Source organism: Pelodiscus sinensis, chromosome 8 (assembly GCF_052426305.1).
Source record: "Pelodiscus sinensis isolate ZL-2025 chromosome 8, ASM5242630v1, whole genome shotgun sequence".
NCBI classification, from domain to species: Eukaryota; Metazoa; Chordata; order Testudines; family Trionychidae; genus Pelodiscus; species Pelodiscus sinensis.
Genome location: NC_143059.1, coordinates 4,719,833 through 4,732,269, shown reverse-complemented (window position 1 = coordinate 4,732,269; position 12,437 = coordinate 4,719,833). Strand labels below are relative to the sequence as shown.

The following is a 12,437-nucleotide window of genomic DNA, read 5'->3' as shown; positions in this document are numbered from 1 at the left end:
GGAGGCTGTAGTTTGAATTTTGGTGCAGTTGTGTGGTCTGCATCTTGAGCCCTGCACCCCTTCGCGGGGAGGGGAAATTCTGGGACTGAAGCAGCCTGGTTCCTGCTTGAAGAGGACCCCTCCGAGAAGAGAGCAGCCCCTTTGCAGAGACTGAGTCATCTCTCAACCTGAGGCTCATTCATGGAGTGTGTGAGTGCACCAATTTTTAGTTAGTAAGTCAGGGAATTTGTTTGGCGATTTTATTACCTGCAGCATATTAAACTGTGGAGGGATTTACTGCCTTCTCCCGTTTGTGAGTCCTTTGGGCTGTACTGGACCTAGTCAGCCCCATTGCTAAACCACTGCAGAGAAGGATTGTGTGGTCAGCAGTCATCAAGGGCCCCAACAAAGTACGCGTACCAACGGGACACTAACCTCACAGTCGCTGGGCACCGGTGACCCTAAAAATAGTGTTTTACCCTGTTCTGTTATAATTGTCTCCTGTTTAATATAATTGTGTTTATTATAGTGTATGTGTTTGTGTTATTTTCTGGGAGTCTCCAACTATCTGGCAAATACTTGGGGATTACCCTGGGCTAGAATTTTCCTCCCAAGCTGCCCTGGCGACCCTGCTAGGAAGGAGTGAGGGGGGTGGAGGCACCGCCAAGTACATCAATCAGAAAGAATAAAATTGAGTGGGTGGCAGGATCCAGAAGAACCCAGACCTGTCCATCCGAACCTGAAAGGAGATTGGCTTTAAAAGAAGGTAACCAGGTGGAGAGGGGGCGCTACTTAACTTTTCCTTATTCGCTTTCTCCACACCTGTCATAATTCTATAGACCTCTATCATATCCCCCCTTAGCCTCCTCTTTCCTTAGCTAAAAGATCCACTCTCTTTAATCTCTCTTCATATGGCAGCCGTTCCAAACGCTTAATCATTTTTGCTGCCTTTTTCTGAACATTTTCCAATGTCAAGAGGTCTTTTTTGGATGAGGTGACCACATCTGTACACAGTACTGAAGATGTGGGCGTCCCATGGACTTATATAGAGGCAATAGGATATTCTGGGTCTTATTCTCTATCCCCTTTTAAATGACTCCTAACATTCCGTTTGCTTTTCTGACGGCCGCTGCGCACTGAGCGGATGCTGTCCGAGAACGATCCGCAATGACTCCAAGATCTCTCTCTCTCGAGTGGTTATAGCTCAATTAGTTCCCCAAAATCTTCTCCCAGACCTTTGTGGTGGATGCTGACATTTTACTCTCCTTACGCCCTGGCTCCGATCTCTGGGAACGCTGAGCCCTGAGTCCAGCGGAGCTCTCAAGGGGAGAGCTTTGCCTTCTCACGTCTCCCGGCCTGCCGAAGTACCTGGTGCAACCGAGCACAGGCGTTCCCAGCACACGCTGCCCGTCAGAGAGCGCCCAAAGCAGACCCCAGTGACCTCAGCAGGCGGCCTTTCGCTGATTTCAGTGGAAATAAAATCGGGTGTATAAGAGCCTGGAAAACAACTTGCCACCCCCGTTCCTTGCTGCGATTGCAGCAGGCAGGGAACTCACAGCGAGCCACGTGCCGGGGTTCGGTCCTTGTTTGGAAGCAGAATTACAGAGCCCATTCCCCTCCTGGCCAGCAGGGGGACCGATACGCTGTGTACATGGGACCCCCTGTTGGAAAGATCCAACCCTAACCCGTCTCAGCCCCCCAACACAACTCCCAACCCTGCGTAAGGCGGGGAAGGGAAGAGCCGCCAGCATGCTGGACTGACACACCCTGATGCCAGCACCTCGCCATGCCCAGCACGGTTCAATACCAGGACTGTGTCAGAAGCTGGCACCACAATACCGAGACAGCCCCGGCAGGGCCAGCAAAGTTCAGGAGACTAAATCGTAATCCGGGGTTGGGTAAGTGCAGCTCAGAAGCCCGAGCTGCTAAGTGCTGCCTGGTTGCAGAACAAATTTGGCCCAGAAAGAGAGAATAGAAAATGAAGCGTCACCTATTCAGCTTCACAGAGCTCAGCTTCCGATTTAACGAGACTTCAAAGCAGAGATCTTTAGGAAGGCAGCTTGCTCTGCTGGATAATCAGTAGCCTTGGAGACCCGGGTTCTATTCTGCACTGTGTCGTCGATTTGGCAGGCGCTAGTCACTTGCGTTGCTCCTATTTGCCCTCCCACCCTTTTTCACATCTGCTTGGATGGCAAGCGTTTCGGGGCAAGGACTGCTTCTCACTGTCCGTCTGCAATCTCTGATCTCCCCAGCCATAGAACTATCACATCTGCTACCGACTTCTCACCGAGCAAGGGAAGGAGGAAGAAGAAAAGAGAAGAGAAGGGAAGGAAAGATGAACAGGTTCAAATATGTAGAATAGTGATAGAAATGTAGCCGTGTTAGTCTGGTGTACTGTATTTTGTTTCAGGTTCAAATATGTTACGGTGACTGATGGATTTTGTGTCCTACCTCTGCATATTTTTAATAACACTGCCATCTACTGAACGTCGGTGGGGTTTTCATTTTCCTGGCCTCATCCAGCAAAACCTTAGAGCCAGCCCTGATTGCCCTGACAGCTCCGCATTCTCATCCAATTAACTGTTCTACTTGTTTTTCAGAAATTAATTACAGTAATTGTCAAACTTTTAATAGCTGCTGGCTTGGTTTGCTGGGAAGAGTCAAGAAACATCAACAGCTAATTATACTCCCACCTTCCAGAGACGCCAAGGAGGAATCTGGGTTTATTCCAAACCTCCCGTTTGGATTCAGCTAGCATGCAAAGGCAGCAGACATCCATGGGATAATTTGCTCATTCGTCAGGGTGCACGTGGGGAGAACTGAGGGGAGAGGGAGAGTGAAGCCCTGGGATGGGTTCCCTAGGGACGGGGTGGAACCTCCATCTCTAGAGGTTTTAAAGTCTCGGCTTGACAAAGCCCTGGCTGGGTTGATTTAGTTGGGATTGGTCCTGCCTTGGGCAGGGGGCTGGACTGGATGACTCCTGACGTCTCTTCCCACCCTGGGATTCTAGGATTCTACGCATTCAATACCCCCGGTTGGAACCAGATGTTGCAGAGAGCCGAGTTCTTTGGGGGCTGAACATTTCTGTGGGTACCGAGTTCCTGAAAACCAGGCCTGGAGCTCTTTGGGAAAATCCAGCCCCAGGACTCAATCCAAGGCCACGGCAGATCAGGGGTGCGGGGAGGAAACTGACAGCCGAGGAAAAGCAGAGAGGTGATTGTGTGGCACTGTGCTAGGAAATCTCCGTAAAGTGGCACCCAGCCCATTCCAGGGCCATGGAATGGTGCTCTTTCATTTCCTGCCTCCCAGCTTTCCCTAGGATTCTCCCCTCTCTGGGAATCCCAGACAGGCAGGTAGATCAGGCCGCGTTTCCCCTCAGCCTGACCAAAGAAGCGCTACGAGTTTGGAGCATGTCCTTGGAATGCTACCAACCACAGCGCCACAAAGGGGCCAGCCCAGACGTTTGAAAATGAATCCGAAAACCTTCTTGCCCCTCTCTGCCTGCCAGCCTCCCCATTAAACTTCCACCCTGCGGACACGTCAGCCTGGTGAGCAAAACAGTCCGACGCAGCTAGTGGCTCCAGGAAGAGGAGAAGGAACGGCCGGGGGGAGGCCTCTGCCACTGAATACGGGAGACAGGGAGTCTAGTCATGCTCTGCCACAGACTTCAAGTGTGACCACGGCCCGTGACTCAGTTTCCCAATCTGTCAAGTGGGAATAACAGTGCATCCCTGTCACACAGGGGGTGTGAGGGCGAATGCATGAGCCAGAGCGAGGCTAGAACAATCCAGTGGAGGGGGCTCTAAAAGAGAAGAAAGGGGTTAATTCTGGAGGGGATGCTTTTAGATGAGCAGTAAATCTAACGTCCAATGCAACTGCTTTAACTAGCCCCTGTCCCTTGTCCCCTTCTTGGAAAGATGTTGCTTTGTTTGCCCTGGCTGAAGGAAGAGCAAGAACGGGCGCCCTCCTGAACACACCAGGCTGTTTACAATCCAAATCGGACAGACACCTGCTCTTTGACCATTGTCCATTCGATGGCAGTTAGAGACCCACTCATCTGAACAGCAGAGTTGTTAACCCAGCTGGCCTGGACCTTCTTACAACTCTACCTCAACCCCCCCTGCGGTTACTGATGCTTCTGGCGTCCTTCCTGTACTAAACTGTTCTGTAAGCTGCTGTCTCTCCTGCAAAACAGCTGCCACACGCAGCCCCAGAGGTGGCTGCCTCTTAGTGCTGAGTGAAGTGATCCTTCAGCATCACCTGACCCGATTTAGCACTGGCCCCGAGGACACAGGGGGGCCAATCCCATTCTGTCTCTGTCCTAGCTCTGGGAGGGGGACACATTCCTGCTGACCTTCCAACACTGCAATGTATTCCCCCATCTCTTTGGGCCTCGTCAGGTGCTCTGCCCAGCTAGTAGGGGGAATGGAACCAACTCTCCAGTCAGTGCTGGACCCCTTATTTGCTGCAGGGAGTATCCAGAGAGCAGCAGGGGCTGTGTCCTGCACCAGACCGCGACTCAAGGGCACACGCAAGATCCTTTGGTCAGTTTCTATCGACCCACTGGGCATCTTTTTCCTAAATGGAAAGCCCCATTAATCCCGGTTCTCTGATTCCCTTGGCAGAAGAGCTGGTCGCATTATCGCAGATCCTAGACCCTCTTCCGGTCTTCTTGCCCCGATTAACATGCTGAACCTTGCGATAGTTCTCTGCTACCTATCGGGATGGATTTCGGCACGGGTTGGGTGAAGGAGGGGATGGGACTGAGCGCATGGGCTACATCAAAGGGGTGGGAGAAAGAGAGATCAAAGCATCCTCTGCACAGAGCTTTACCTGAGGGTGTTCCGACATGTAGAGTTTTGGAAGCAGGCTCACCATGACACAGACAGCCCCGGGATGTACAATGGCACAGTCTCCCGCTTCCGACCTGCAGGGAAGAGTTGAGGAGGAACTGTAACAGCATTGCAGGCAAGGTCAGCTCGCATCCCGGCTGACAACCCCGTTGCTCTTGGCTTGCGTTGACCAAAGTCAGGGCTAAACACTAAACCAATGGATCATCAACCTGGGATGGTCTGAAGCACCGCCCGGGCACATGCAGGCCACGAAAGGTACAGACAAACGTAGTTCTGACTTCATGGATCCTGGGCCTAAAGACGCCCAGGTTTGCAGAGCTGGTTTTCAAATGAGCTCCGAGTTTAAGAATTCGCTCAACAAAAAGTCACTGATGCGGTGCCCACATTCTCTGTCGGAGACCCCACGATCATGACCCAGGCTCTAGCATGGATCAAAATCTCCAGGATTCCCCAGAGTAAAGCAGCAAGCTGGGAAATGACCAGATGTGGATAAGAACATAAGAACGGCCGGACTGGGTCCAACCAAAGGTCCATCTAGCCCAGTAGCCTGTCTGCCGACAGTGGCCAGCACCAGGTGCCCCAGAGGGGGTGGACCGAAGACAATGATCAAGCGATTTGTCTCCTGCTGTCCTTTTCCAGCCCCTGACAAACAGAGGCCAGGGACACCATTTCTATCCCCTGGCTAATAGCCTTTTATGGACCTAACCTCCATGAAATTATCTAGCTTCTCTTTAAACTCTGTTATAGTCCTAGCCTTCACAGCCTCCTCTGGCAAGGAGTTCCACAGGTTGACTACGCGCTGTGTGAAGAAGAACTTTATTTTATTCGTTTTAAACCTGCTACCCATTAATTTCATTTGGTGTCCTCTAGTTCTTCTATTATGGGAACTAAGAAATAATTTTTCTTTATCGGCCCTCTCCACACCACTCATGATTTTATAGACCTCTATCATATCCCCCCTCAGTCTCCTCTTTTCTAAACTGAAAAGTCCCAGTCGCTTTAACCTCTCTTCATATGGGACCCGTTCCAAACCCCTAATCATTTTAGTTGCCCTTTTCTGAACCCTTTCCAAAATATCTTTTTTGAGGTGATCAGCATGCCTTCCTCTGCAACTAAACCCTTCCCCAGCCATCAGATCAACTCAGCACCCGCGAGAGGGGAAGAAAAAATGCCCAACTAGCTATTTTTCCCCACCATTTTTCATTTTTGCCACACGCCTATGCTCCGAGAGCTGCTTTTCTTCGAGATTTGTAGCCTAGACATTGCAAGCTGAGGATGTTTGGACGATCACCAAAATTTCTAGGTGCGCCTTTGAACTGGGACGTCAGCCAGCTGCCGGACGTGGGCTGTAGGGTGTTATCAGATACACTGGCCTTTCCAAACCGGTCCTAGGAAAGGAAATCCGCACAGTACCCGACACCACTGATCGGAGGGTGAAAAACAACACAGCAAGCACCGTCACACTGTGTAAAATGGGAAGAATAAATAACAGGAGGGGCATAAAGAGAGCGTGAAAATGAAACTGATCTAGAATAATGTCTGTAATAAACAGTTTGCCATTTCCAGGAGCCCCCGCTCACAGATCAGTGCACAGTGACTCCCATGACACCCTGCCCCACGGTGACCAATGACTAGGATGGCACCCTAGAGGCACATGCTGTCCTAAATGGTGCTGCGAGGCAAAAATGAATTGTTTGTAATTCTGCAAGTGCTAGGAGTCCAATTCCTCTCCCGTGTAAAAGCAGCAGCTCCACCGATTCGACCACTGCACCTGGGAGGGTGTTTGATGCTATACTAGCAAGAGGCTGTAGGGAACAGCTGGAAAGCCAGGCACTCAGAGGCTCAAAACCTGAGGGGTGGAGGGGAAGAAGCTAAATTCATTCTTTTTAAAAATCATGAGGCTTTTAAAGCCTCTTTCTTGATTTTTGTAGAGGCTGAGCTCTCATTTCCGAATGCTGTGGGTTGATGATACTGGCCAAGTGCCTGGCAGTGCCGTAATTATGGATGGGACAGAGCACAAAGATGGAGCAATCTGAATCTCTGCCCATCCAAGAACTGCACCTCCAAAATCTACATCCACCTCTCCCTTTCCATTATCTTCTCTCCCCTCCCTTTCCTTCCCCACCATCAGCCAAGAGACCTGTTGTGATTCTTGGACTTACAAAGTGACCCTTGGCTCGGCTGTAAGGGGTATGTGAAGGTTCACAGGATGCTACAATAACCACGAAAAATAGGCCGAGTTGTTTTCAATAAATAACTGTTATAATAAAACCAGATGGAGAAATGGTACGAACCCAATGGAAACAGCTACGGATAGATACTGCGGGGCGAGGCCATACTTGGTAAACAAAACAATATTTGGGAACCGAGTTACTATGGCAAGCTAAAACAACGAGGAGTCAGATGCATCTGATGAAGGGCTTTTAACCCACCAAAACTTATGCCCAAATCAATCTGTTGGTCTTTAAGGTACCACAAGACTTCTTGTTTGGGAAGATACAGGCTAACATGGCCGCGCCGCTGAGACTATGCCAAGCTGGGACTGGTGAAAATTGACTTAATCAGTGGACAAAATAACGAAGATAAATGATGCCACCCTCTTTTACTCCTTTTGGGGGCTCTCAAGACGACCCTGTGAGGGGTGAATAAAAAGAATTCGTCTTCCCTCCACTCCTCTCCCAACCTGCCAGCACCACAGCTCATCTCGACCCATCGAAGGGACTTTCTTCCTGACAGAGGGGCCTTTGGCCTTGTTCTTGCTTCATGAACTTTGGCTCAGGTTCATCTGGGGAAGTGGGTTTTACCCACCACAGCTCATGATCCTATACCACAGGACTCCTCGTTGTTTGTAAAGTTATAGACTCACATGGCGGCCTCATGGAGACTTTGTTTGCAACTGTGCATGTGGAAAGTCCTCCCATTAAAATCCCCACTCCTTGGCCCGCCAGGGGCGAGATTGCATGACCAGCACCACCCCAGCTCGTGAGATCTGATGTTGTGTTCCTTTCCCTAGTGACGTGACTCTCTCACCCTGCTATTTCCTTCCTCCTGCCCTGTCTTACTCTTTTGGCTGTGCATCAGATCCTAAAGCCAACTATTCATCCAAACCTGTCCTGTCGAAGGAGAAGCATCGGACCAGACAACAATCCTAACCAGACCGTAACTAACCAGGATCAAAGCAGCAGGCCAAAGCATCCATCCACTTGTAACTAACCAGTGGGCCAGAGTTCCAGAGACATGAACAGAAGCTGTATTTCTCCTGTCTCCCCTCCTCCTTAGTCAGAGCGCAGTAAAGCTCACCCTTCCCTTTCCCTCAGAGAGAAAACGAGAGTCGGATATTCTAGCTCCAACAGGGAAGAGACTTTGAGAAGGGCTGACTGTCAGGTGTGCATAGGGTTACCAGGTGGCTTCATAAAAAAATATTGGACACACTTGATCTCAGATGGGGGTGAGGGGAGCGGCCGGGTGGGGAGCAGGGCTGGCCGGGAGGAGGTGGGGAGGGTTGGGAACCGGCCAGCGGGAAGCAGGGCTGGTGGGAGGGGAGGCGGGGGCAGCTGGGCTGGCCGGGGGAGATTGGGGGCGGGAGGGGGAGAACTGGCCGGTGGGCATGACTACCAGCCAGGCAATATGCAACTATGTACTGATACTCCTAATAATACTAAAATCTACCTAATTAAAAAATACTGGACATTTTCTATGTCCGGTATTTTCTCACTTTGTTTCCCAGACAGAACCCTCAAATACCGGACTGTTCGGTTCAAATCCGGACACCTGGCAACCCTAGGTGTGCACAGGCACTCACTGTGGTTTCAATAGAAATGCCAGTTTTCACTTTGGGCGCTAAATCAGTAGCGTCACTCGGAATGAGGGCTCTCTGGCGCTGGAAATGAGGAAAACGAGGGGCTCTGTTTAAAAACACCCCTGCACCTGCTAGGGTCGCCAGCCCTCCAGGGTCGTCCGGGAGTCTCCAGGAATTAAAAGATGGATCTTTAATGAACGATCGTGTCATGGAATGAAGCCCAGGGAATACGTGTTCCACCAACGCTGCCTATCGCTGTTTAACGTTGGGGAGTGGAAGGATTTAACTCTCTGGGCCTTTCGGAGCCATGTCAATACAACATCTCCTCCCCTTCCCTCGGGATCGTCCGCTAGGCCTCAGCCCTATCTCCCCCTCCTCCCTCACCCCCCATGATCTACAGATAGGCCCCATCTCCCTGCCTGCCACTCTCCGAAAGGCTGCGGCCCCCTCCCCACTGGACGGCCCTCAGGTGCCCCCATGCAGCAGATCCCAAATCTGCTCGGGAGGCTCCGCTATTTAAACCGCAGGCAGAGGGGCGCAGGGACAAAGCGAGCTGCCCCGTGAAGCCCAGCGAGTCTGCGGAGAGGCGGGTGCGGCCGTCAGTCTGTGGCAGGGAGCCGTCTGGTTCCCCCAGATCGGGCTCCCTTCAGACAGCGGGCAGCCAAATCCCTTTGCCTGCCTGCCTCACAAATCGCTTCAGGCCTTTGCCCTCCTCCCCACTTCTCCCCGTGGCGGGAGCTGCGGAGCGTCCACACTCCAAGGGGCAGCACTTCACAAGAGACTGAAAGCCCAGCCGGGCAAAGCTGGCGCTGAGTACTGCGGAGTACAGCCAGGGCAGCAGAGTGGCGTTTCACGCCCACGGGGCACATGAGGGAGTGAGTGCACCAGTCACCAGGCCCTGGGATTTCACCACCTTCATTCCTCGTGCATGGCACGCTGGTTTCCACGTTGGACCTGCCTGGCCCAGAGGAGCACCGGGGGCAGCAGCCTCTCCCAGGGGGAAGCGTGAAGGAGGAACCGCTAGGAGGAAGCTGCGCTGGAGGAAACGGCAGGTTCTCAGGAAAGCCAGCCACTGGCACAGCATGTGTCACGTTGCTGAATTGGAGGGAAGCAGCCAGATCGCTGCTGCACCCCTAGGTGGGGGTGTTGGCCCCAGAAATTGGTGTGGGGGGAGCCATGTGGGGTATTGAATGGGAGATTATTGTTTGTTGATCTTATGTACGCTATTTATGTGAGTGTATAATGTCTGTGTGTGTAGGTAGGAATCTGTAATCTGTGTGGAAGCTGAATATTTCTGTGAATGTAGTTGAGCATTGCTATGGACAGGCTGAGTAGTGAAGCCCTGTGGAACAATGGCCCTTGATGGCCCAAAGACACACCTAAAGCAGGAGGGCGGAGACCCAAGAGCTGCCAGCAGAGAGAGGCTGAGGACCAGGTGACCGGCTGAGACCAGAAGAGGCCAGGAAGGAGGTATAAAGAGGCCATGCGGTCGATGCCATTTTGTTCTCAGCTCAGCACTTCATCCCAGAGGCAGCACTGCAGGGATTGAAGAGCTCGGAAGACCTGTGAACCCATCCTGATCGTCGGATGTGCAATAAGAACTTTTAAACCAGCAGCTGTAACATCTCTGCTAGAGCCTGCATCGAGAACTGGGAGATTCGGTGCATGTAACGTACTGTACTTTAATAACCTTACTCTCAGGCTTTTCTTTCCTGTAATAATAAACCTTTAGATATAGATTCTAAAGGATTGGCCCAGCGTGATTTGTGGGTAAGGTCCAGAGGGTAAATTGACCAGGGATCTGTGGCTGGTTTCTTGGAACCGGACAGAACTTGTTCGGGGTAGGTGGGATTGGGTGCTAGGACCCCCCACCTGTGTATGAGGCCCGGGGCCATCTGGGGCACGGATATTGCTGGGGTGCCGGAGGGGTTTTGCTCGGGAGGCTTCAGGCAGGCTGCTGAAGCACTCTGTGGGACTGGTTTGTGGCCTGTGTGGAGAGGTCACCAGTTGGGGGCTGTAAGTAGCCCCGGATTTGAGCAATTCGCCCTGAGCGGACGCCCTCAGCTGTGCCCAGACACGGCCCGGTCCGTCACAGCATGTCCCATGTCTATCTGCAGAGAATTCAGGGCTGGGGGAGGAGGCCACCACCTGATGTCTCTGGTCACCAGGGCTCCCCTTCGTGTCTCCATCACCTCAGGGGCTCCAAAAGCCGAGGCACCCAATTCAGAGGCCTTTTGGATCTGACTGAGGCAGCCGGAGGCCCCCACGGCTCCTGGCTCAGTCTCTACGTGCTACGGCCTTGGCCCTGGCCCCAGCCTACCCCGGCGGCCAGCCTGCCACGTCGTGGCCCCAGCCCTGCCTGGTGGCTGGGGTGTGTAGGCAATTTTGGGAAGGCCTCCATTTCCCGCCTCCATTACCCGCCACCCACAGATGGTGGGGTCCTTCTATAATAAAGAATCAAAGACCTACCTGTCCTCAGGGTCTGGCCAAGCCCGGCAGTCCGAGGCAGCTGCTTTGTTCTCCAGTTGCTCCTCCTGCTGGTCTTGGGGTCCCTCCTGAACATCCCCCGGCGGCTCTTCCGCAGCCGGCTTTAGCTCCGCAAAGCAGGTCTCCATATGCAGGGTCCCTTTGACCATACGGTCCAGGAAACCCAGAATCCGAAGGCAGCTCCGGAGCCATGTGGGGAAAGGTTTGGCCGAGCAGACGGCTGCGCTCACCAGCTCCGCAAACGTCCTTCCCTTCTCCAGCTGCACGGGCTCCGGCTGCCCCTCCCGGGTCCAGAAACAGCCGAGCGCGCCGAGATCCTCTGCCAGCTTCTCAAAGAGGCCGTTCCTTTGGAAGAAGTCGCTGTTGACGGGGTCCCGGTGCAGGGCCGCGGCTATCCCCTGAAGCGTGTACAAAACCAGGTCCAGGATGGGGCCAGGCCCTGTCGCTGCCCACAGCCCGGCCGGCGGGTCCTGTAACGCACCTTCCATGTCAGAGAGAAGGGACAGGAGCCCATTGAAGCCGCTGCAGGTTCGGAAAGCCGGATGGCTCTTGGGGCTCTCCAGGGTCCTCAGGAGGGACTGCGGCATGGGGGAGAAGGGAAACAAAGTGAGCGTTTAACTCCCCAGCACGTACCGCACCACATGGGGCTGGGCAGCGCTTTCGGAATTTCGACATTTCAATTATTGACCAGAAATACCCCCCAAAACTTTTTTGCCTCTTTTCCAACCATCTCAAACACCGGGGATTGTTCCCCGAATCCTTGTAGGCAGCCAGCTCCACGACACAGGATGGTGTTGACAAGGCTCCAAGCTACAGCAGAACGCTCCGGTCCTAGACATGGCCTGTCGCTACCCTGGCTGGCCAGGGCAGAGAGCAGGAGTAGCCAGTTATCAGGGGAAGGAAGAGCTCACGTTGCTCTTATAGGGAACTCCAGGTCAGCATCACCAGAGGTGTCCCTATTCCTTTTCCAGAGTAGATCCGCTTTCCTGGGGGGAAGGCAGCTGCACCCACCTCCTCCTGCCTCTTGAAGAGTAGCCTGTTGTGGGGGGAGGGGTTGTGAAGCACCCTAGAGCAATGGGGTTTGGGGTGAATGCCCAGCAGAGATGCATGGGGCGGCTCAGCCCCACTCCGCGCTATCACTTCATGTTGTCTGCACCTGCCGGCAGAGGCCACCGCGGCAGACACCGCTCCGGAAGAGGAGCTTTGCTTCACAACCAGGCAAAACCAACACGAGCGCTGAGGTGCCAACGTAAGCCCTCTCAAGGAGCCAGGGCGATAGGCGTTGGCCTACTGTGCCAAGGCCTTCAACCGCCCTGAGC

At 53.0% G+C, this 12,437-nt stretch overlaps 1 protein-coding gene across 4 annotated transcripts in view; it reads right to left on the bottom strand.

The window, feature by feature from the left end:
• The window catches only part of WDFY4 (WDFY family member 4), a 187,578-nt gene that overhangs the window by 131,128 nt on the left and 44,013 nt on the right, over positions 1-12,437 (bottom strand). For all 4 annotated transcript variants that reach the window (XM_075934641.2, XM_075934642.2, XM_089780037.1 and 1 more), the window contains 2 exons: positions 11,101-11,696; positions 4,813-4,906 (listed from right to left, as the gene is read on the bottom strand). In XM_075934641.2, the coding sequence (XP_075790756.2) occupies positions 4,813-4,906; positions 11,101-11,696 (690 nt within the window). The remainder of the gene's footprint in view (positions 1-4,812; positions 4,907-11,100; positions 11,697-12,437) is intronic.